The sequence below is a fragment of the Acomys russatus genome, chromosome 11, assembly GCF_903995435.1.
Source record: "Acomys russatus chromosome 11, mAcoRus1.1, whole genome shotgun sequence".
NCBI lineage: Eukaryota > Metazoa > Chordata > Mammalia > Rodentia > Muridae > Acomys > Acomys russatus.
In genome coordinates, this window is record NC_067147.1 from 7,259,942 (window position 1) to 7,286,421 (window position 26,480).

Sequence of the window (26,480 nt, forward strand, 5' to 3'; positions counted from 1 at the left end):
GGCCCCCATAAACAACCAACAACCACTGACCACCCACCTATCAGGGCCCTAGCATTTATGTACCATCTGAAAAGTTCCCAGAATTCCAAGCATCACACAATCGGAGAAACGTATCTGCACCTGGCAAAGGCACCATATTCTGATAATAGTTGAGTTTCTTATGGAAACCAAAAGTCCATAATTCTCACGGCACCTGGCCCTTCCCCATGGTGAGCTGAGTCTTATTCCTTGCTCTGCAGCTGGGATGGAAGTAGGGGTGATAGAAGCGATCAGCCACCTGGCCCAACACAGCTCCAGCTGCCCCGTCTACAGATGGTGGCTGGGCTGTAGGTATATTATATAGCTTTGTCCAACACTGTCTCACTGTAGCAGATCTGTACTGGCTTTCAAGTCTAAGGCCTGGCCTTAATTCTTCCTCCCTGCACCAACCAGGGAGGCATCTCACTCTGGGATGCTTAGAATTGAAGGTGCAGGGATGAAGGCCAGCTGTCCTAGTTTTCTTGGCCGTTGCTGTGATAAAATACTGACCAAAGCAATTTGGAGGAGGAAGGCGCTTATTTGGCTTCTATTTCTACACCATAGTCTGTTTTCAATGGAGGGCAGGGCAGGAGCTCAGGGCTGGAGCCTGGAGGCCGGAGCTGAAGCAGAGATCACAGAGGAGTGATGCCTCCTGGGATGCTTTCCTTAGCGTACTCGGCTAGCCTTCTTATTCAGCCCAGGTCCACCTGTGTAGGGAAAGTACTGCCCACAGTACGCTGGACCCTCCAATATCAATTAACGAGGAAATGCCCCACAGCATGCACACAGGCCAATCTGATGGAGGCGGCTCTTCTAGGTTGTATCAAATTGACAGAAAACTAACCAGCACAGGGGTCCAGCTCTCTGGGCTGCCACGACATTCTGCCTCTCCCCCATCCATTTTGGCTGATTTTTTTTTTTTTTTTTTTTTTTTTCTCGTTTAAGGTCACCTTTTCTTGCTTCTTTTCCTGCATTATAATCTTTGACTGAATGTGTCGTGGCTCTTGGTGCGTGCCGGACGGTTCTGGGCTACCTAAACCTCTCTGTTGCGAGATGCAGCTGTGTTACCTGCAAACACTTTGGTGTTTTTTTCTTTCCATGTCTTACCCTGATGGCATCTGAGGAGTGTCCGGAGCAGTGTTCCACTCAGGCCTCACCACTGCCCACCGCTGAGGTGAAGACCTTCCTAGGCAGTCTTCACACACGCCCCCATAAGTTACACAGTTCTCTGACTCTTGTTCCTGAGGCTGTGCGAGCATTAATTTTTTTCTTTTAATTCCTTCCAGCAGCTCCCGCCCCCCCCCCCAACCTCGCCCTGCCTGCCAGACAACTTTCTTACACGTGTGAGCTGCTCAGATGAACTGCCAAGAAGGAGCCTCTGCGTGTCATTTGGGGTTCCTGTTTCTTCCCGTTCTGGCTTGCTAAGCTGTGAGCAGCAGCTGCCCTGTCTCCCCACACTTAGCAAGTTGTGACAAGCTCCCCCTGGCTTCTTCCTCCTTGCCCCGTGGTCTCGCATAGCCATCAACTACGAAGAGCAACAATGCCTTGTGGATCATGGCCTCTGTCGGTTGGTGTCCACTGTCTTTTCATTGTTTTGTATATTTTGGAGGAGGGGGGTCAGTTTTTTGTTTTTTTTTTTTTTCCTTAAGGAAATTTTATGACCTGCTCTTGCAATTAAAACAGTTAATCCCCAATGTGAGTTTTACTGCCTTGTCCCAGGCTAATGAGTCACCTCTGACAGACATTGTCACCGCCTCCCATTATTACATGTGCTGACTGACCCCCACCCCCCACCAAGGCACAGCCAGGGGAGGTGGGTGTGGGGGTGAGTCAGCGACAGGGACATGAGGACAGCTAGTTCCAGAGACCCTCTGTCAACTCATCTGCGGTCTACTGGAATGACAAGCTGAACCCATTGCACCCTCCCCGCCATCCCCCTCAGCTGTTAGGCCCCAGCTGCTGCCTTCCTACAGAGAAGACTTTTCCTCACTGACTACGGCCTGAGTGGGAAAGGGGTAGTCAGACATTCTCCGTGTAGATGCTGGGGTCAAATTAAGGTAAAGGCCTAGGTGACTACCCAATGGAGGAATGGTCTTGATCAAATTTCCCCTTTAAAACGTAAATGGAACGGGCTGGAGAGATGGCTCAGAGGTTAAGGGCATTGACTGCTCCTCCAGAGGTCCTGAGTTCAATTCCCAGCAACCACATGGTGGCTCACAAGCATCTATAATGTGATCTGATGCCCTCTTCTGGCTTGCAGGTATGCACTGTATAATAAATAAATAAATAAGTAAATAAAATAAATAAAATAAATCTTTAAAAAACATAAATGGTACGTCCTGAGTATTTTAAAAAAAATGGCTGCTGGGAGTTATTTTTTTTTGCAGGATATGTATATATTAGGTTGAAATAAAGGGTACTATAGACCATTATCGAATTTCAGATCACAGCTCATTCATTTTCTTTGTGTTTTAATTGTGTGTGTGTGTGTGCAGCATATTTTTAATATGTTCATGATGCCTCTATGACAAGGACAGTACAAGAAGGTACACTGTAGCCTTCAGGGATTTCAGAGCCTGCTCCTTAGGGGCTCTTAGCTGGGGCGCTCTCTCAAAATACCCAAGCGCCATCGCATGTGGACCAAATCAGCACGCGCGGCAGGAGGATGAAGACATCAGTAATTTCCAGGATGGACAGCTTTCCAATCCAGGCTTGGTCACTGACCAGCAACATCACCTTGGGCAAGTTACTTAGCCCAGAGCAGGGTTGCAGAGCCTCTCGGAAGCTGCTAGAACAGCCAGAGAGGGAGATCCTTGTGAGGCACCCACTAGGGTGCCTGACACATAAGGCTGGCCAGATCCTCTGCTAACTTAAGAATTCAGAGGATCGATGCACCAGTTCTCTTAAAGTCAAAGGAGAAAGTGAGGACCTGCTTGGTGCTGACCAAGCATTCTTTTACTTAATGTCTGCAATAACCTCCTGGACTGATATTCTATTCATCTTACAGAAGGACAAACTAGGGCTGAAGGAGAACGACCCAGGCTAACCTTGTAAGGATTTGTAAATAGGTCTTTCTTGCTACAGAACTCAAGCCCTTTGTTACAGAAAATGGTTTGGTTATAAAAAAAAGAAAGAAAAAATATTTCTTGTTTCTTCACTGGGAAAGATTCCCTGAGCTTGCTTCTCTGTGATGGAAAAGAAGTGTTAGGCACCAGGCCAGGCTCTCATCATTTCAGACGAGGGTAGGTGTGGTGGTAACTGGGCAGTGATTCCCCCTTGGACACAGCATCACCACTAACTTAATAGAGGACAAAGGGGCCGGAAAGACCCTGCTCTGCTGGCTGTGTGGTCACTGGCCGTTTACATAATCCTTCTGTGCCTTAGTTTCATTACCTACCAAATGAAGGTGACAACAGTGATTTCGTCTACAGGGTTTTTTGTTTGTTTTGTTTTGTTTGAGACAGGGTTTCTGTGTGTAGCCCTGGCTGTCCTGGACTAACTTTGTAGACCAGGCTAACCTTGAACTCAACAGAGATCTGCCTGCCTCTGCCTCCCAAGTGCTGGGATTACAGGTGTGTACCACCACGCCCAGATTACAGATGTTTGGTTTTTGGTTTTTGGGTTGTTTTTGTTTTGTTTTGTTTTAAGATGAAATAACCCAAGCACAAGCTGAGTCCCTTGGGGCAGCACCTGGCACATCATGGGTGCTCACTAGATATTTGCTGTCACTGTTGATGTGTGGCAGTTTCCTCCAGATTGGAACATTCTGTGTTGGAGGGAGATCCTTAAGATTTGAGGAGTTCTAGGGGTGGGGGTGGGGGTGCTTTAAGACTGGGAAAGTAAACAATTCATAAGTCTCAGGAAGGCCCTAAAACTTACAAGATATACAAAACCTCTTAGTCTCTAAGGTTATAAAAGCACAGATGCAGCAAGGCCTGCTGAGAAGAACCTCATCCCAACCAAGACGCCTAGAGGAGGTTCTTAGATCTGTAGAGCTGCCTGCAAGTTGAGTAGAGAGCTCGGGGTTCCCACTTTCATGAACTGTCACCCACTGTTAGTGTGGGCCTTCAACAAAGCAGCTGCCTTTGAGTTATCCCTGCTCCTATAAACCCATGGAATGGCTGTCATTGCTGCTTAGAGCATAAAAAAACATCTAAAGACAGAAACGCAAATACATTTAAGTACTTTTTCTTAATGCTGATAGCACAAACCCTCACAGGCCCTATCCCTAACAAACACATCTTCTAGGTTTCTTGCCTGGGCCTAGCCTATGTCTGTATTCAGCAAGGAAGAACAGTGGCCTTTTTTTGAGAACTGCAGTGAGTGCCGCCTTCTTTGCAGTTCTGTGAGGGTGAGTGGCTGGTGGCCGGCCACAGGCGGTTTGGGTGGGATTCCGTCTGTAAGCAAGGCTAAGTCTAGCTGACCCAGCCCTGAATCCCTTCATGCTCACTGCCCCTGTAAAAACAACTCATGGTGGCACATGCCTTTAATCCTACCACTTGGGAGGCAGAGGCGAGCAGATCTCTGTGAGTTCGGAGCCAGCCTGGTCTATGTAGTGAGTTTCAGGGTAGCCAGAGCTATGGAGTGAGCTCTGACCCCACCTGCCTCTTGGAAGATTTCTCCCGTGACCAAGCTTGACACACACCAAGAGGTAGGCTCCTCTTCATCTTCACGTCAAACACCCTCGATCTTTGGGCTTTCACGGTCAGCTCTGCATAGCTAGCACAAATATCAATGAAATGCTACAACCAGAATACCCCCCCCCCCAATTGATAAATGATCAAATTCAATGTTTCAGTGGAATTCCTCATGTTCATCACCCCTGGCACAGCTGACCCAGCCTTCAGCAGGAACCCTGTTGAGTCCATCCAGACAGAAGCCTCCTTATTCATTACATCTCCTCCTCCTAGTAATTTTCCATTCATAGACATCGCTCTACGTAACAGTGTGCATGTCTGTGCTGGGTTCTGCACTGAGGCCAGCTCTATACCAAGCCTTGTTTCCTCCTCTTGCTATATGCAGTTCCTGAAAAATCTGTTTTTAGAGCTTTAATTATTATTCTTATCCAGCTATGGTTCTCCTGTAGAATGAGCACATGTGTATATGTGTATACATATCTGCACACACACACACACACACACACACACACACACACACACACACACACACACCACAGATCCAGTGACTCTCCCTAGAACACCTCAGAGCTGAGCTAAGGAGCTCTCCCGTTTAGAAGCATAGAACTCCAACCCACCCACCTCTACCCCCAGCCACCAATATCACTAACTCTCTTCTGCACCACAGGCTTCAATGTATAAACAGCACCTACTGCAATTTGCCTGAGGCGTAGACTTGTCCACCAGCCTCTGGATCTGAGCCAGCGTGCTGCAGGCTTCTTCCATTTCTCTCCAAATGAGAAACACATCCTCTCTGACACCAGCCCCTGGAAAGGGATGCACAGTATGAGCAGGCAGCTGAAACAGACCACCCCCCGCCCACCCGTCTCTCTCTCTCTCACACACACACACACACACACACACACACACACACACACACACACAACCTTTGCAGTGTCCCAGCAGGCATGGCACATTTCTGCCATCTGAGAACATCTCTGAATATCCAGTTGTATTGCCCCCACTAATCTCTTTCTGAGAATCAGAACTAAAATCCCCAAGGGAACCAGGCATGGTGGCATACATCTGTAATCCCAGTGCTCAGGAGGCCAAGGCAGGAGGACTGACTCAAGTTCAAAGGCAGCTTAGGCCACAGGTCATCAACATGTGAATCCTGTAAGCCATGGCAAGATCTGCCCATGGCTGCAACAGTGGTACAAACATAATGGGAGCAACTAATCTCTTTCTATTTGGATTTAAGATCTACTCTACAAGAGGAAACACATGCTTGTTGCTGTAAATCTGGCCAAGAATTCATGGCTGAGGAGCTCACAGGCCCAGGGGTAAATCTACCACTATTATACAGCTAAGTGGACCGAGTTTCAAACTCCCTCTAAATTTACATCTTTATGCCCATAGATTAGCGTAGCTCGCTCCCAGACCTCATCGGAGAAGTTTTCTTGTTTATTGCTTGGCAGTTAGCAAGGACACTCACAACTGGTCAAAGTGTAGAGCATGAATTTTATGGAGTCATCGGCCACAAATGGAACATCTACATCACACCCTCCCTTAAGGCTCAGGAGCCACTGAGGAAGAGGGCGTGGGAAGATGGTAAGAGCCAGAAGCCAAGGACGGCCTGGCAAAGCAATGTCTTCAGAACAAGACTGGACCGCAGCACTCATACGCTCACGGCAGCTGTAGTTGATTCCACAAGGTCTGCATAAGAGGAAGCCAGCCAACCTTCCAGCCCAGAGTGGGGAGGGGCACATGAGCCCCCATGTGAACCCCCCCCCACCTCTAACTGGGAAGTTATTAGCATTTGAGGGCTTCAGGGATGGGAAGTCAGTTTGCTTTCAGGGTATAGCTTCTGCCTGGTAAAGCACACTCCAGCAGATGTCACCACACACATGAGCGTAGGAGCAACATAGATTAGACTTCATGGGTTATAAGAGGGGAGGGGACAAAAAGAAAGGAGGAGTTAGGAGACTGGGATGGTAAGATGGATCTGTGAGGAGTTGGTGGATGAGTGTGAACATGCTTAAAATCTATGGTATGCGTGTATGAAATCCTTAAGCAACTAGTAAAATATTATATATATACTTTATATTTTTCTTTATATATATATTTTTTTTTAAAATAATATGTATATATAATTTAAACCAAGCAAAAATGTCACCCAAAGAAGTGTGTAACTTCCATGAACCACGCTGCATGCAGATGTTGGGGTATACCCAGTGCCTGTAAACATTTGTGGCAGCCAGAATAGTTTAACATGTTTTACATGATCCTCCTGTAACATAAGGAACAACAGCAGAAACACCTCAAGAAAGCCGCAGCCGCTGTTAAGAGCAAGTGGCATTGAATGTCTGTGGAAGCAGCGCCCCCACCCTTCTTGGCTTGGCTGAGGTACCGGCCTCTCTGAAGGCACTTTCATAAGTCTTCCCTGTACACCACGGTAGAAACCATCTTCCAGCCTTCTTCTCTGACCTGGTGCAGGGCAGGGTTTGGCTGCGTGTCATCTTTTAAGTGATATGATTTGATTAATATAGATGTTTGTGTTTCCATGGTTAAGTGGTCCAGGTCTGGGATGACGTGCCACTGTCATCAAGACTCGGGCCCTAGGAGGGCTTTCCAGGGGTCAAGGAGGCTGGAGGGGCAGGAGGGAAATGAGCGTAGGAATGAAAACACAACATAAGTTGATTTTTTTTTTTAATTAAAAAATTATGTTCGAGTGGTTTTGCCTGTGTGTTACTGCACCTCCTGCCTACAGTGCCCTTGGAGGCCACAATAGGACACCAGGTCCCCTGGAACTAGAGCTACAGATGGTTGTTATCACCATGCAGTGCTAGGAACAGAACCTAAGTCCTCTAGAACAACAGTCAGTACTCCTAACCGCTGAGCCATCTCTCCAGCCCAACATAAGAGATCTTAAGTATATCAGAGTGAAAATCCTGGCTGTGACAACTCCTGTAATTTCGTGAGATGAAACCCTCTAAATGCTACTTCACATACCTGTATTGGTTCTTATAACTATGTAAATCTACAATTCTCTCAAAAAGATTATATAAATGTTTTTAAAAAGTCAGGATTTATACTTCATCTAATTGTTATACCACCACAGCGCATCCCCTGTCCTGAGAGTCACACTAGATGCAAGGGGGCATCTAGAGTGACAAGTTGCACATCCTGATTAGAGTCCGGAGGAGGACAAACGTCCCCATACAGAGTCACTCACGGGCACCTTTCCCTGAAGTTCTACACAAGAGCCTCACTGCCTGCCTGTGGCTAGAGCCTCGAATCAGGGCATTGTCTGGCCCTAGTGGAAAACAGGGCTCACTGTGGTCCTAAGTAAAGCTCAAGTTCTGTTCTATGGAAGAAAAGAATAGAGCTGGGTGGCTACGGACAGTTCCCGTCATATCTACTGAGACCTATTCTGTGCCAGTCGCACAGCAGCAAGCCCTCTGACAAGTTGTGGTAGCATTCCCTTCTCTGCCCCGTCCCTGCTGCCTATGTAAGGGTATCGTGTAATTCAAATGCTGGTTTCTGTACCCCTCCCCCCATATCTGGTTGCAGCCCTTGTTCTGAGACTCTCCCCAATTGTCCCCTGATATGCCAATAAATCAACTTACAGCCAGTCACTGAGCAGGGGAGAGAATAGGGCTGGACTTCCTGCCAGCAGGGAAGGAGGAAGTAGGGGATTCAGCCATGGGCAGAGGTCCAAGAAGACATCAGGAGAAGGAGCTGGATCAGGAAAACCACAAAGTACAAGTGTCTCTGGGATTTACACTGGAAGTCAGATTAGCTTAGAGGGCTAAGGATGGAGTAATAGCTGCTCAGTTAGTGGGTTATGAAGCTGATTATTAAACAGACATAAAGGAGCCTCAATTATGTGTGTGATAGCTGGGTTAAGAGAGAAACATACACAGTTTTATAAAAAAATAACTTTAACAGCCGACAGGCTCACCAGTTCTGCTGTCAAGCCATGGTTTTCAAGGTACAGATCCTGCACACAGCCTGACTGCTCTCCTCTCCTCTCAAGAGGGCAGGATGGAGTCCTATTATCCCATTTCAGTCAGAAACCTCAGTAACATTTCCTTCAAGGACTAAAGGGGAAGGGGCACTGAAGAGATGCCTCGGTGGCTAAAGGGCTTGCTGTGCAAGCGGGAACTAGGCTTCAAATCCCTACAGTGCATATAAAGCTGGGTGTGGTGGTGCACATCTGTAGTCCAGGTGCTGCTAAGGCAAGATGAAGGACAGAGACAGGAGGATGTTCCAGAAGCCAGGAGACCAGATAGCCTGGAACACAGTGTAGCAAAAAACAGAGAGACCCTTGGAGGACAAGGACTGACACTCAGGTTGTTCTCCGATACACACATGTGTATGCTTGCTTACACAGGTGAACATGTACACACACACACACACCACACACACACAAAAATGGGGGGATATTTAAAAAGAGTAAAAGGAAAAACAATTGCTGGAGACCTCATGAAGGGTGGTGACAGGTGGCGTCACCCATTGTCATCCCGGCCCCCACCTAGGCAAGTTCCTGCGCTTCTCAGCCACAGCCTGCTAGGCACAAGAGATTCACACTGAGCCCACAAGAAGAACCCCCAAACCACCTTCTGTTGTGAAGAATGTGCAGAGTTGGCTCAGGGGGCCATTGGTGATGTTAGCACGAACGGCCACAGAGGGGTCAAACTCGCAGCGGGTGATAAACGCCTTTGCTGGGTGCCTGCTATGGGCTTTTTCTATCAAGAATTCCTCTTAGGGTCCTAGGTAAACATCAGGAAGCTAAAGCTGAGTGGGGAGGTAAGCCCACTGGAAAGGCAAGGGGACCCAGGATGAGGCACAGAGAACCTCTGTGGGTTGGAGATCCTCCAGTCAAAATCAGAAGGGATAAAGCCGTAAGTCCTGCATCCTGACCTCTGAGGACCAACCCAGCTGAGGCCAGCCGCACACAGAAACAGTATATCAAGTTCACGGAAATGGCCCAGAGGGCTCAAGAAGCCTCTGGCCCAAAGTGCCCCCATTGCACTGACCTCTGACCTCAGAGTAGCACTTTGAAACTCATGTTAAAAGGCTCACATCCCCTGGGAGCAACATCATGTGAAGCTGCTGTTTTGTATGTCTTTGTGTTTGGGACTTTCTAAGTATTTTCCCACTTTATCTCACCACAACCCTGTAGGGAAACTCTATTCTCTATTTACAGCTGAGTAAATGGAGGCCAGTGATACAGCATAGATCACAGCAACTCAGCTGGCTCGTTGGCTTTCCCTAGAGATTGGGCCCAAGAGCCCCTTCCCCACATGTCCACTGACCATTCCTGTCTACGTTATAGTTGACAGAAACTGAAGACTCTATAACCAGAGATGGAGACTGGCCACCATTCAGTCTATGAGCGCCTGTGTGACTTGCCCACCCAGACCAAAGGACTGGCGCTAAGCCATCAAGAGGGACTTGTGAAATGCAGCCAAGAAGGGCAGAGAAAGAGCAAATGACATCAGGGTCCTGGCATTCCCACAGGTAACCAGAGTGAGTGAGGTGGCATTGGTGGCTCTCACCCTGATGACACCAGTGACAAGCTCTGACAACGTTGAACGATCAGCACAACTTCCAAGCCATTCCTAGCTCAAGGAGAGAAACTCAATGTGTGCCGAGCTCCATGCTGGGACTCTAGAAGAGTCCAAACACAAACCTGATGTCCACAGGACTCCTGACCTATGTGAAACCAAGGTGGTCCAGCTGCCTGCCTCAGCAGGGAGGAGCTAAGTAGTAGGACCCACTCTTTAAAAGTTTCCAGTGAGACAAGGCTTCCCTCTTGATGGTAGCATCTTAGTATAGTATACCAGACGCCATGTCAAAGGAAATGCCTCCAAGGAGATATGGGTGGCCTCCTGTCATCCAGTGGCAGGAAATGCCTCAGGGGTGGCAGTGACCAGATGCTCACCCTCTGGCAGGAACTGGGATTGTCACTGCACTGACTTCGTGACTGTACTGTAGACACTATCAACGCCTACACTCGCTGGCAATTACACTGCAAATAGCTTTGCCGACAAGGAAAAGAAATGAGGAACAGAAACCAGCTGGTGAAAAACCTAGAGTGTATAAAGGCCCTGATTCAGGATGTAGACATTTAATTGTAGGCTACTACACAGGCAGTGAGGAGGACTGCCATTTGATCAGGGACTCTTTCCTTCTGTGGGGCTTCTCTGGACATCTGAGAGCTTCAGGCTAGGGAGCGAGAAGCCCCCTAGGAGCACAAGAGGACAGAGGATGAGGCCTGGGAAACCTCCGTGGGTTCTGTGACATGGAAAATCTTCAGGCTGTGATGGGGGACATGAATCTACATGAAGAAAACTTGTGTGTCCTGACCTCTGAGGACTCAACCATCCAAATGAGACCCAGGACACTAAGGCCCGGTGTGGCGGTGGGATGGTGCTGCCCAGCGTCACTTCTCTGTCAAATCGTCTACATTTCACCTGCAGGATTAGTCTGGCTGATACGTGCTTTTAGCAAAGAAGTGACAACCTACTATGTGTTGATTGTGCTATGTGGGTGCTAAGGTTAAGTGATATGTCAGGCATGGTGGCGCACGCCTTTAAAGCCAGCACTTGGGAGGCAGAGACAGGTGGATCTCTGTGAGTTGGAGCCAGCCTGGTCTACAGAGTGAGTTCCCGGACAGACAAAGATGATAGATAGATAGATAGATAGATAGATAGATAGATAGATGATAGATAGAATGTAATAATGGACAGGTGACCCTCCCTGAGTCCAGAACTCAAGGTTCCCCATTAATATTGCTTCAACACTCTGCCTTTATGACCCTACTCACAATGCCGTCCTGCCAGCCCTCTGGAGCCCATATGCTCCCTATCAGGGCACCAAGGCCCCCCCTTGCCCACAATTGGTTAGCCAGCCCTTCTTCCAAGGCATACCCCTCACCTCACCACCATCAAGCTTTGACCAGATACCCAGAAAACTGAGCTTTCTGCATCATCCCCACTCTCGTGTCCATGAAACACACTACCCACGGCCACTGCTGCGATGGGTACCACTGAGCGCCAACAAGACCTAGAATCACCTAGAAACAACCCTCTGGGCCTGCATGCAAGGGAGCTCTGGATTAGTTGGGGAGACCTGCCCTAAGTGTGGACAGTACCGATTCATGGATTGGGGCCCCAGATTGCATAAAAAGAAACCGAGAAAAAAAAAAAAAAAAAAAAAAGAAACCGAGATGAGCACCAGTACCCATCATCCTCTGCTTCCCAACTACAGATGCGATGTGACTCTCTGCTGTGCCTTACCCCCGCCACAACGGACTGTACCCTCCAACAGGAACCAAAATAAACCCTTTCTCCTTTAAGTTACGTTTGGCAGCTATTTGGTCACAACAGAAATTCACTGCTCTGCTGAGGAAGGAGAATAAAAAATTAGTGGAGGCAAAAAAAAAAAAAAAAATCCCAGAAATGACTAGATGAAAGGTGACAACAATGGGAAGCCAGGTTGAACTTAGTCTATCTGGGCTTCCATCAGGCAGGGGCATGCTTGGGAAGGCCCCAGGGCTATGCCAATTTTGGGGAGTCGGAACTGCAGACCTCACCCCATCCCTCCTCTCTCTTCTTGACTTCTGGGAGCCTGGCCATGGGGAGGCACGGCACACCTCCAGGCCCCTCTGTCTCTCTCTCCTTAATAAGCTATCACCTCCTCTGTAACTACCCATGTGTCTTTGTGCAATGTGCTATAAAGAGGTACAAGAACCTGGAAACCCTGGTTTCTGTTCTGCAGACTCAGATCTGCACCTGTTCCACCATTGACTGTTGGAGCCTATTCCTGGCTGTCACTCCAGCCTCGGTTCCAAGGAACACAAGGAAGCGTGAGCCAGTACCGTTATTGTACACATCGTCTCAACTCCAGTCTAATTTAAGGCAACCGCTCACAAACAAGAAGCTTATATTTAGGAGACAGCTGCTAGCACGGCAGCTCATCTCTCCAGCCTGGCCTCCAGCCCTGCTCCCTCTGGCAAGAGGGTTTGTGAGTGTCCGGAGCATAAAAACAATGTATCTGCTTGCCTTGTGCCCTCAGCGTGGCTCAGCGCAGGAGCCCAGGTCATTACTAAGTCTAATGTTTCCTTTCTTTTTATTCGGCCAGCTACAAGGACACCATCTGCAGCTTTCTCTCTCCTGGACTTGTGTTGGGGGCCATGTAAGGGAAACAATAAAGCAGCTTTAGTACTCACGGATTGCTGCCCACGGGTTAGCACCACCATAGTGGGAGCAGAGGCCCGAGGACTACGTGTCCTGAGGACTTTGTGTTGTCCGGGAGTTTCGCTCTGCTTGTCGTCCTCGCAGTCATGACTTCCCCCCTAATCTATGAGTAACGTGAAAACTCTGAGGAGGCTTGCAGCCTCTTGCTGGCCAGTGTTATCAGCACTTACAATGATAGTGACTGATCTTTTCAATCATTGTGGCTGGAGCAGATTAATGATTCATCCACCACCCGCAGAAAGGACACAGAGATGTAGGTGGTTTAGTAAAGTTGGGTTAAGATGTTTTTGCGGGTGGCTCTGATGTAGAAAATCTTAGGAAACAATGCGAAGCTCAGAGAGGCACACTCTTAATAGTTGAGGCGGGGATTTCTGAGGTCAGGGAACAAGGTCCCTGACTGGCCCTGGCTGACGTGCCTCTCTTGCTAAAGCTGGGCTGGCGATCAAGGTGATGATTAATTTCTTGTACCTATTTTTGCCCTCAGCTTCCTGATATGATTTAATAAAAAAAAATGTTAATGAGTAGATGTGCATCCTGAGGATTTCAAGTAGAAATGACTGATTGTTTTTAACATACGAGTTTAGATTTATGATCTTCCTTAAGAGTTTCATAAGATTACTTATTAAGAAAAAATAATAAAATAATTGATCGTTTCTTTTTAACTGCAAATTGCAGCCTGCCAGTAGGAGAGACCAGCTGAGAAAATTATCTGGCATACCAAGTTGCTTAGTTATGAGTGTATGTGGGTTCTTGGGAAGAATTTGTTTTCTACCCACAATATGGGAAACTCTTGACCATGTAAGGGTATTGGGGAATGTGTTTTTCCACATATACTCATTGTAATTGTTCACTTAAAGAAAAATAGAATATAACCACATTGCAGTTTTTGTACTGCTTGAAAGATTTTTCTGGGGTATGTAAGCAGTGGGAAGAAAAAAATGTGTGAATGTGTATATACTTACATAATATATATTCATATATATATAAATGATTGGAGCTTGGTGGATCGGTATCATCCACCAAGTGTTTGTGAGTGTGTACCTGCTCTACATTGTTGCAGACCCCACATCCCCTCCTTGGATTGCTGTACCCGAAATGCTATGAGTTAGGTCAGGAGGAGAAAAACAAAGAGAAAGAGAGTGGGTCTGGCACAGTCGAAGGGACACTTACTGCAGCCCTGGGAGATGGTGATGCACAAAGCACTCCAGGTAACTCTCAAACCCCAGCCCAGTCCCTGGGTGGCCTTTGCCCATCCCTCAGGGCTCCTCGGTGGAAGACTGGCCCAGCTGAGTGGCAAGATGGCTGTGGTCTGAACCCTATTTGGCCATGAAGATCTAAAACAACAACAACAATAATAATAATAATAGATAATAATAATAATAAAAGACCTCATTATAACCATGAAACGGCTGTATGCACTGGAAAAAAGTAGCGAATGTTTTTATTTTCAGAAAGTAATATACTTTGATAAAATTATAAGCTGGCTAGCTCTCATATTACTAGAGGGTGCTATGTAGGCTGCTGGGGGCTGGGGATAGCTCCACACACAAGTATACAGGCAGAACTAGCTGGGCCTAGTAAAGTTTTGAGGTATTTCACACACACAAAAGAAAGTTTCAGACTGGAGAGATGGCTCAGCAGTTAACAGTACTGCTGCTCTTCCAGAGGTCCTGAGTTCAATTCCCAGCAACCACATGGTGGCTCACAACCATCTATAATGTGACCTGATGCCCTCTTTTGTCTGGTGCTGTCTTCTGTCTGATGCTGTCTTCTGTCATATGGTCATACATGCAAATACACTGTATATATACACAGGCACACAAATAAATAAATCTTAAAAAATAAAAAGAAAAATTCAGAGACATAAAATTACTGTGTAAGTCTGATAAAAGGGACCACACTACATCCGTAGAGAGTAGAGAGTTTAGGTAAAAATCAGTAGTTTTATTTTCATGAAAACATTCTTAGTGGTGTAGCACACGTTAAGACGTGATGCTGTTGGTGAGCAGTTAAACACCTGCTGGTTGGATGTGGACTCATGGCCCTAATGGCTGCTCACTGTCCTACTCCACGGAAATCGCCCTTTAGTTAATATAGAACAGATAGAGTGTCACCCCACCATTTGGGAGAGAACCCTGCTTTCTTGAGCTAGGGAGTGTGCATGTCTTATAACGGGCCACTCTCTTCTTTCAGAATCAGTTCCAACTACAAAGGACAGGCAATCTGAGCTCTGAGGGACAGTGAATGCATGCCTGTCTGCTGGCCCCCCTATGTATTCCTCTTCTAAGCAGTACACTGTAAACTGCAAAGCTAATGTCATCTTACTGTCCTAAGTTCACTTCGTAAGCCTGAAAGTAACTGGTTCCTGCTCTTTGGAGGAACACCCCCTCACGAAGAAGCACGTGCCCAGGCTCTCGGATGATACCCGTGAGCTGCTGGGGGAGACCCGAGCAGAGAGAGGACAAAGACACATAGGACAGATGTACTCCCACCCTGATGCCACAAATAGATGTCGCTAAGGGGCCCTCGCTAGAGTCAGAGCCATCCTGCTCGGATCTTCGAAGGCAGAGGGCGGGTAGTTCTTATGTCTCCCTGGCTTTTGGAGTACTGCGTGCGAGATGGAGCAATTTGAGTCATCGAGCAGAACACAAATGGATGCTCTGAGAGGCTGGGGTCCCTTGGGTTAGAGCCTCGTCATCTATTTCTTTGAATTTCCTCATCTTTACCCTAGTGAGACTTTAAGCTTATTAAATCCTTGCTGACTAACCTTAAGCAATGATAAGAAATTCAAGGCACCAAACAGGCAGGAGGCCCAGGAGTCTGAAGGCCCTACAGCCCTCCTCCGCCTGATAAACTGTAATGTGGCAACAGCTTTGGAGGGGCCACGCCCATTCAATTAAGCTCAAGTCTAGGCAGAGGAAGGAGGATTCCGAGAGAACCTCCTGCTGCCAATAGAAACAGCTACAAACAGGCACCAACCAGTGCTTCTAAATTAAATTGGAGGCCGGAAACAAAGAGGCGTGATGCCAGGCCTGAGTGATGGGCCACTAGACTCAGAGTCTAATTAAAGATCACATGTGTCTGCCAAGAGCAGGACTGCTTCTTTTTTCTCTCTCTCTTTTTAAACATAGCAACCTGATGTATGCTCAAGTAAATAAAATGTAATTTTAAAACACATAGCTTTAAAAAAAAAAACAAAAACAAAAAAAACAAAAAACAAAAAAAAACCACATAGCTTTAACTCATTCTTCCCCCACCCCTGCCAATACACACACACACACATACACACACACACACACACACACACACACACACACACACACACACACACACAAAGGTTTTCAAAACTAGTCGACCAATTTTTTACAGCTTTTATTTTTTTTCCTTAAAGTTTATTGCATTTTGTTTATTACATGTGCATGTGAGCACACACATGTGCATGAAGGTCAGAGGTCAACTTTCAATAATTGATTCTCTCCTCCCACCATGTGGCCCTAGGGCTTGAACTCGGGCCCTCAGACTTGGCAGCAAGCACCTCCACCTGATGAGCCATCTTGCTGGCCCCAGAGGAGCTTTTTTTTTTTTTAAGTACCATTTTGTCCAAAGTACCAGAGACAAACAAAATATACCCAGCAAAGCATCACTGCCTTGTGCAATGGCACGTCTCTTTTTATTAGTTCACTGCATAATCTTCTCCTATCTGGCAACCAAGATCTGATGATGACCACAACACAGCCTGTCTGTCACTTGACGTCTCATCAATGACCTGGGCTGGTAACTATGATCTCTTCTCTCAGCCGTGCTGAGGGAGCCGGAGGGCAGTACAGCCTCAGCAGGAGGAGCTAGTCAGGGTTGATGCTGACAGCTACCTAAGGAGATGAGCCTAGAACTGAAAGGTGGGCCTTGCTGTCCCTTCCTGCTGCTCTCCTGGAACAAGGCGATGCTCTAAGCTGTTGGGACCTTGGGCGGCAGATTAAAGTTAAAAGCCCACACTGCGGTTGTTCGGTGGTTCACGCCAGTGTGACATTCACACAGCTCTGGGCATGGCTTGCAGCCCACAGGACCACGCCACCCCTAGGCTTCTTGAATTTGCCAACCTAAAGAGCCTGGCATCTCACTCAGGCCATCTGAAACAAGTGCACCATCAGCTTCGATGACCGGTCCCTTGCCTGAGCTAGCTTCATCAATGTCAAACTTATTCCATTTTAATGATAAATGGTGATAGATGCCCGGTGACAACTTTTACTGTTATCTAACTTTATAAATCTGTATTCATAACTTCAGTTTATTTTTTATGATAAAACAAGAACAGAAGCAAAAACATAAATGGAGCCTGCTCCAGACCCTAATATCAACAGTCTTCTTCCTGAGGAGACCCCAAACCCCTACTTTGGGTCCACGCACCAGCTTTGAGAACCTAAGGGACAATGCAGAAGACCAGGCATCTGGCCCTAACTATGCACTCCCGGGCCTCACCGGCAGTCGAAGCTCCTTCTAAAACAATACGTTGAGCGGTCGGCTCTGTGGGGGGCCTTCTGAGACGTGACCGCTAGCACTGTCTGATTTTACAAATTCTTGAGCCATGCCCTGACCTCTCACTGAGCTCACTGTTACTCACTCACAGAAAGGACCCAGCTCAGCCCATCACTCTACTAGCCACTGAGCAAAATTCCTCCAGGAGACAAGGGCTGTGGGCTCCACAGTAGGCCTTCCCTCCCTCCACAGGCGCTTACCCCAGGATCCTCCTGACAAAGGGACTTGGCTTTAATCTGGACAAATACATGTAAATAAGCCTGTTAGTGCAGAGAGTCTAACTTGTTCATTATGATAGAGGTGGTCGTGTTCTTCTGGATCACTCAAGGTCTAGAGCCAGTGTCTACAGGAAGTGCCTATTTGGGATTCTAAGAAAGAAATAGGCAATTGCCATTAACTGAAAGCTTGTTTGTGCTGTGTATTTCTATGTGTGTATCGTGTGCTTTAAAGACCTCCAACACTCCAAAAGCAGACATTACTACGTCCATTCTATGAATGAAAAGGCATAAAGCCTTGGGAACATGTTAACATTATATAATTCATGGCAAAATCAGGATTTGAATCCAGATCGGATACCAAAGTTGATTTATTTTCCAAAAAGCACCGTGTCCTGGGACCAAACACAGAATCACACAAGCATGAAAGCTTGCATTGTTGTTTATCCAGTATTCACTGCTGGGGTAATAGTCCTCCTGCCTCATCAGTGCTGGACACGGTCATGTGATTAGCTCTGGCCAATAAGATGTTAGCAGGCAGAACAGGGGCCTTAAGTGTGTCTGAATGAATGGCCTTGGCTTTTATGCAATTCACCACAATAAAAATATGTCTTGAGTAGCATTGGTTAAATGAAAATAAGACTTTTAAATTTATCAGACCACAGTTGATCTGAAGCTGTGTGACTTTTAAAACAATAATAATGATGATAAATAATTACTGAGCCCACCAGGTACACAGACTGGTAATTCCAGGTACCTGGGAGGTTGAAGAGTAGCCTAAGTTATAGAGTGGGTTTAAGGCTAGCCTGGCAACTTAGAGAGATCTTATTTTAAAATCTTTTTTTTTTTTTAAGTAGGAAGAGGCCTGGGGACACAGCTCAGTGGAAGGGTACCAGCCTAAAATGTGTAAGGCTGCAGAGTCAAAGTACTACTGCCCCACTTCTGACACTGCCACTAATACTATTACTACTAATACTAATAATGGCTGGAATTTTCCAGATTCAATGAGGTAAATAAACTGAGAATCTCAAGTGGCCCCAAGTACAAGGAATCTATCATTAGGGGTAGAGGGAAGACTCAGCTCTTAAAAGGAAATGGTGAGAGGCTCCAGAAAGTAAAGACAGGAAAAAAGAAAAAACAGGGAGGATTTCCTCCACCCCCAGTTGTGGCGGCAATTAAAATTTGCGTTGTGGAAAGAAAGCGGGATGGTGCTGGGAAGAACAGGATCTTGGTCCAGACAGAGTGCCAGGAAACAGAAGGTCATGGGAGTCCTGGGGAGTGGGCATTGGACAATACTGGACCACAGAGTAAAGGATAATACAAAATTTCCCTTGAAGACCCATGGGGCTGGGTACTGTCATGTCTGAGTTGTATCTGCAGCATACCTCAGAACAATTCCTGACTCAGGAGGTAACTCTGAGCTCAGTCCCTTCCTTGTTCTTGGTCTTCAAGTTCTTTCTAGCCAAAAATATGGGTCATAGAATCTCAGAAAATAATGAAAGAAAAACAGAAAATGCAGTGAACCATTAAGTAAACGTGTTGGCCAGACTTTCTGTCCCTGTGATAAAGTACCCAATATAACCAACCCAGGAAGCAGCGGTTCCTTGTCTTTTGGTTTTAGAGGTTTCAGCCCATGGTCAGTTCGGTGCCACTGGACCTGGGAGAAGGATGACATCACAGTGGTCATGGGCAAATCAACTGATCTCATGGCTATAGGCAGAGTGACCAAGAGGACAGGCTGGGAAACAAAGCTCCCTTCGAAGGTATGACTCTGGTGAGCTACTTCCTTCAACCAGGTCTTGCCTCGCTGTGTTTCCATCCTCTCCTATTAATTCCATCAAGCCGGAGTCCCTCCAGGGATTCAGCATTCATGAAGTCAGAGAATCAGGATCTCATCAGTTTGTGTGTGCACTGAGGTCAAGACTTTAACACGTGAACTTTTGGAAGGGATATTTTATACCTAAAACCTAACAGTCAGCCATCCTGAGCTGCACACAGTACCCATGCCACATGCCTGAAAAAGTTTCATCACTTGAGAAGCACAGCCCAAGGAGAGCAAACAGGAGGAAAAATCAAATTGGAGGGACAGGGGGGAACTCCCCCAAGGACCTAACACACATCTATAAGAAGCCAAATAAACAAAGAAAAAATGGTTTTACATGAGAGCTATAAGTCTGTGTGCCCTTGCCATGAGGCAGGAAACAAGGCAAAACTCCTCTCAGCCTGATACAAGGAATCATCCCCAAGTACCAGACCTGAAACGTGGTAATCATTCACAAAAATTTTCACTTAGATGTGACATTATTATAACCTGTAAAAACCTGTTGCAGGATATGAATTCCTTAGATATCTGCTTTAAAAATATATAAAGCAAGGCAACTTAAAGAATAAAGAGTTATTGGGGCTTACAGCTTCAGACAAGAGACCCTCTTGGCAGGATTCATGGTCGCAGGTAACAGGCACAGCTGAGAGTTCACATCTCATACCACAAACAGGAAGCGGAGAGAGCAAACTAAGACTGGCAAAGGATGCTGAAGGCTGAAAGCCTACCCCCCAGTGGCTTACTTCCTCCATTAAGACTGAACCTCCTAATCTACACAAACAGCGCCACCAACTGGGACTAACTGCCGAAACATCAGAGCCCATGGGGGACATTCTCATTCAAACCATCCTAAGTATCAACAAAGATTAGATGAAATCAAAGCTAATGACAACATAGTTATCTATAACATATCCACACTCTAGTAAGTAGATGTTATCAGTGGAGTGCAGCCACCTGAAGTCCTCTGAAAAATTTAGAGACTGTTGTCACAGTCTTATATTTGTAACTGCCAGTGGTTACAAGTGCCATGTTATTGTTACGAGTATTTGGATGCCTTCTGCATCATCACAACAAGCAAGTCTTCAGTAAGAGACCGCTGCTGATGCTCACTCCTTTGTCTACCTTTTGAAACTGCAGCCCAAGAGCTCACTACATCTATAGTGATAAACTGGAGGCAAGAGAAGAGAAAGAAAATGTGTCCATTACCAAAAGCGTAGGGTGTCAATGGAAACTGAGAAAATAAGCTTAGGTCGAATGAGGCGGCCCAGAAGCCAGGCTTACCTGTGTCCTAGAAGATTCAGCCTGGAAACACAGTAAACTAAAGAACACCAAACCTGTCCCCACCTCAAAGATAAATATGCAAGGCGGGGAAGAAAATTAATGTCAAAAGTCATGCATGTGTAGTCTTGGAACAGAAAAGGAACATGAGACAGGCTAGCTGGCTCAGCAGCAAGCCCCTCGCAGATGACAGTCTATTTACTACAAAGGAGGATGCACACTTTCAGAGTGAAGAAGAGAGAGTGAGTGGTGTGAAGACTAATCGTATGTATCTAGGAGAGAGTCCACCCATCCCACCCCGTCCCATCACACTTCAAAATGAAGCTTGCTAGTCAGAAATTATTTTTGGTTTTGCTTAATCTTTCTCTCCCTCTGTCTGTCTGTCTGTTTCTCTCTCTTTCTCTCTCTCTCTCTCTCTCTCTCTCTCTCTCACACACACACACACACACTTCAGAAGAGAAAATCACAAAGGAGCTAAGAGATACAAGATTTATAGACTGCATTGCTATGAAAATTTAAATTTTTCATATGAAAAACAGCCACATGAAAGATGGCATAGTGGCTACTGTAAATTACCCACAAGTCATACACCCAACAAAAAGTTAAAAGAAGTTGGTAAGTACAAAATGAGTGATGGTCACTACCAACTGACATTAATATCTTCATTAAATAAATTCTAATTGGAGCCAACAGTAAAATACCATTTTGATGCTAGTTGAAATAGGTATTCGTCATATATTATTGGTGTGAATTACATTATCTCAAAACATTTTTGGAAAAACTCAAATGAGAAGTTATCCTTTGGTCCAGTTTTACAGTTGATCAGGGTTTTCACTGCTGGAAATCGGGTCCTTTAAATTCTAAGAATGTAAGAGGAAGTATATAAAATATAAATATAAAAACAATAGTTGAAAACATTAAAAAATTCCTGAGATGTCTAACAGGCAATGGTTGACAAAACTATACCACATGACTTTAAAAAGTCCTAGATATCTGAATGTCTATAGTATAAAACACATACTAACTTACTAGGTTGAGAAAATACTTGCCATAACATCAACTGGAAAATGAAATGTTCAAATTACACAATAATATGATGCTTATGTTTTGGTTAATTTTTAAGGAAGACTAAAGGGAAAGACTCTGAGATGTTTAACAGCGAAAGTCCTTCCGTAGCAAGAACACTTCCTGTCTTCCCTGAGTCCTCAAAGTGTCTCCACTGCCTCAGAAGCACCGAGGACAGCCTGGGCTCAGACCTCCAGCTCTGACCCACACCAGCCACACACACTCAACAAATTACGTCCAGGCTGTTTCACTCCTGAGGGGAAAACGCTGACGTCATTCTGTCACTTCCCACACATGACTGGTATGACTTTTAAACAAGATACTTAAGAAATATGCTTGGGAATACTTGAGGGTAGACTAAAGGGGCATAAATATCATGGGAGACACATATACACACACAGAGGGAGAGAGACAGAGAGACGGGAGGGAGGAGGAGGAAGACAAGGAGGAGAAGAAGAGGAGGGGAGGAGGAGAGGGGAGGAGGAGGAGACGGGAAGAGGAGAAGGAGGAGAGGGCAAAGAGGAGGAGAAGGGGAGGAGGAGGAGAGGAGGGGAGGAGGAGGAGAGGAGGAGGAGGAGAGGGGGGAGGAGGAGAGGAGGAGGAGGGGGGAAGGAGGAGGAGAGGGGGAGGAAGAGGAGAGGAGGAGGAGAGGGAGGAGAGGAGGAGGAGGGGGGAAGGAGGAGGGAGAGGGGGAGGAAGAGGAGAGGAGGAGGAGAGGGAGGAGAGGAGGAGGAGGGGGGAAGGAGGAGAGGAGGAGGAGAGGGGGAGGAGGAGGAGAGGGGGAGGGGAAGGAGGAGGGAAGAAAAGAGAAAGAGAGAGCAGGCTTTAAGCAGTCACAGGGTCAGTATGTCATTGTGCTCAATAATTTAGAGATGGGATGAAATCCACATGAACGCCAAGAGACTCTCACATTCTTGGACTGGCTCCTACTGGATTAAATGCTTCATTCTCTGCTGTACAGGAACATTTCAATTTCCTGAGGCCCCGTTTGTCACTGGTTGACCTTATTTCCTGATCCGTTGGAGAAAGTCCCTAGCCTATTCTGTATCATGAAGTGTTTTCCCTGCTTTTTCCTCTAATGATTCCAGCACTTTGAGCCTTACCCGAAGGCCTTTTATCTACTGGGAATTGATGACCGTGCGGGGTGAGGGGTAGGGATCTGAACCGACTCTCCCACACACCCAGTTTCCCCAGCACCTCTTGGTGGAGAGTCCATCTTCCTCCCCTCTGGTTACTTCTAGCGTCTTTGTCAATGCTTGTAGCTGTAGCTGTAGTTTTATATTTAGTGCCCTATTCTCCTCCATTGATCTGTGTGTCTGTTTGGCACCTGCACCATGCTATTTTTGCTTCTGTGACACTTTAGCATAGCTTGGAATCAGACATGGGACCTCCAACATAGTTTTTTTTCCCCCCCCTCAGGACTAGTTTGCCTACCTGGGATCTTTTATGCTTATAAATGAATGCTCAGAATTTTCCCCTTAGCTTTGAAAATATGGAACTTGAAATTTCGTTGGTATTGTGTTGAATCTATAGGGATACAGGCTGTGGTGGTTTACATAGGTATGGCCCCCATAGACTCTTGTGTTTGAATGCTTGGTCTATAGGGAGTGGCACTACTAGGAGGTGTGGCCTTGTTGGAGGAGGTGTGGCCTCGTTGGAGGAGGTGTGGCCTTGTTGGAGGAGGTGTGGCCTTGTTGGAGGAGGTGTGGCCTTGTTGGAGGAGGTGCGTCACTGTGGGGGGTGGGCTTTGAGGTCTCTTATGCTCAAGCTAGGGCTAGTGTGGCTCACAGTCTCCGTCTGCTGCCCGCAGACCAAGATGTAGGACTCCCAGCTCCTTCTCCAGCACCGTGTTATCTGTGTGCTGCCATGTTTCACACCATGACAATAGTGGACTAAAACTCTGACACTGTAAACCAGCCCCAATTAAATGTCCTGCATTAAGAGTTGTTGTGGTTATGGTATCTCTTTAGAAAAATAGAAATCCTAACTAAGACACAGGCAATTAATGGCTGCTAAGAGAAGAAAAATCAGTCTTCTCCAGAGATGAGCTTCCTGATACATTAGCCATGCCACGTGGGCAGCCCTAAACAAGTGCACATGTAAGCAACATTATTTATTTATTTATTTATTATTGGTTTTTCAAGACAGGGTTTCTCTGTGTAGCCCTGGCTGTCCTGGACTCACTTTGTAGACCAGACTGGCCTCAAACTCACAGCGATCCACTTGCCTCTGCCTCCCAAGTGCTGGGATTAAAGGCATGTGCCACCATCGCCCGGCTATGTAAGCAACACTAAATGGACTCAGTAGGGGTGTGTGTGTGTGTGTGTGTGTGTGTGTGTGTGTGTGTGTGTGTGAGAGAGAGAGAGAGAGAGAGAGAGAGAGAGAGAGAGAGAGAGAATAATATTTAAGGAAAATTAATGAATAATATTTAAAGAAGAGATCATAACTTTGATAGAGGTGGGGAAATGGGAGGAGTTGGACAGGGAAGAGAAAGAGTGGGATTGATGTAAACACAGTACTCATGGGTGGCATTTCCAAAAAAATAAATTTAAATATCCAGGACTAAACCTAGCCAAGGAGCAAAAGACTGTGTCTTACTTAGTAAAGGTGACCATTGCTGTGGTGAAACACATGACCAAAGCAGCTTAGGGAGGAAAGGGTTTACTTGGCTCATACTTCCACGTCACTGTACATTATCAAAGCAAGTTAGGGCAGGAACTCAAACAGAGCAGGAACCTCAGAGCAGGAGCTGAGGCAGGGGCCATGGAGGGGCGCTGATTTTATGTACCGCCCAATCTTACAGAGGCATTTTCTTTTCTTTTTTTGTTTTTTGTTTTGTTTTGTTTTGTTTTTCAAGACAGGGTTTCTCTGTATAGCCTTTGCTGTCCTGTCCTTACTTTGTAGACCAGGCTGGCCTCGAACTCACAGAGATCCACCTGCTTCTGCCTCCTGAGTGCTGAGTATAAAGGCCTGCACCACCACCACCCAGCCAGAGGCATTTTCTTAACTGAGGTCCCCTCCTCTCAGATGACTTTAACTTGTGTCAAGTTGACATAAAAATATTCAGCACAGATGTATACCATATAAACTTCCAGACATGGACAACAGAAAGATCTCTTGTGCTCATGGACTGGCAATATTAATGTTGTGAAAAGGCTATAACACCAATAGCCAGTTAGAGAGCCAGTGTAATCCCCAACCAAATTCAAAGGAGACTAATAACTAAAGTACAAAAAGAATACTAAAATTCAAATACCAAAAACAAAACCAAACAATTCAATCAGTGAACATACGGATGAATGGCACAGACAGTTTGCGAAGGAAGACACACACGTGACAAATAAACATTCTTCCACGCATCCGACATCCTTTCAGACAAGAAAAGTGTAAGGTCAACCTGACCTGAGATTCCAACTCTGGTGAGGAAGCGGGGAAAGAGGAGGCCTCCCACTGCTGGTGGGAGAGCAAAGTGTGCAGCTCCTGTGCAAGTCAGGGTGGGGACTCCTCAAAGACCCGAACTAGGATACAACCAAACTCTGCCACTCCTGAGAGTACATCCCCGAAGCACTCCAGGTCAGCCCAGCTCAGAGACACCTGAAAACACGTATTCACTGCTGTATTAGTTCCAATAGCTGGAAAATGCATCCAGCCCAGACGAGACAAAGCCGATGTGGCACATGTACAACAGTGGAGTTGTGTTGTCCCATAGGGACTTTCCACCCATCCATCTCAACACCCATTTCTAACCACCTCAGGCTTGCAGCCTGTGGCTGAGAAAATTCTTGATCTCTCCAGAGAATCCCCTCATTTGTATACCTTGGGCTGGCTTATTCTGCTCAAAAGGAAGAAAAACAATCATGACTTTTAGAACAACAGATACAAATGGAGATCATTATAGATAAAATAAGCTGGATTCAGAGTGATAATTGCTACAGGTATTAAAATGCACAGTAGTGTGTGTGAGTGTGTGTGTGTGTGTGTGTGTGTAGGACCTGAAAACAGAAAAGGGACCCATGAAAGGAAGAAGAGGGGGAGGGTAAGAAGAGAAAGCAATGGAATCCATATGACATGAAAGCAAGAATGGGGACCATCTAGAGGAAAGGAGACCAGCAAGGGGGTGGGGGTGAGGGGTCAGGGCAGACAGATAAGGACAAAGTACAATGCCACATACATGTGAAAATGACATCATGAAACCCATTACTTTGTGTACCAACTTTAAGCAAAAGAAATTTAGGTATGTAAAAATAGAAATAATCATTGAATCTAATAAAAAGAGGGCAGGGAAAGGGGTAAAAGGAAGGAAGCATGAAAAGGTGACCGTGGCCGGGCGAGGTGGTGCGCGCCTTTAATTCCAGCACTCGGGAGGCAGAGGCTGGTGGATCACTGTGAGTTCGAGGCCAGCCTGGTCTACAAAACGAGTCTAGGACAGCCAAGACTACACAGAGAAGCCCTGTCTCAAAAGAGGAAGAAGAAGAAGAAGAAGAAGAAGAAGAAGAAGAAGAAGAAGAAGAAGAAGACGAGGTGACCAAGGGGTGAAGGCATGTACACCACAGCAAGCTAAGAAAACAGTGCACAATTAAGAAATGCAACCAAAATCATACAAACAAGAGGAATAAAAATCCATAAGCTGATTTTAAAAATAATGTCAGATTTCACACAAACTCTG

General features: G+C 46.2%; 1 protein-coding gene across 1 annotated transcript in view; it reads right to left on the reverse strand.

Moving 5' to 3' along the window:
- The window catches only part of Vwa3b (von Willebrand factor A domain containing 3B), a 178,888-nt gene that overhangs the window by 115,360 nt on the left and 37,048 nt on the right, over positions 1 to 26,480 (reverse strand). The window contains 2 exon segments of the mRNA XM_051152785.1: positions 189 to 199; positions 5,344 to 5,461. Of these exon segments, the coding sequence (XP_051008742.1) occupies positions 189 to 199; positions 5,344 to 5,461 (129 nt within the window).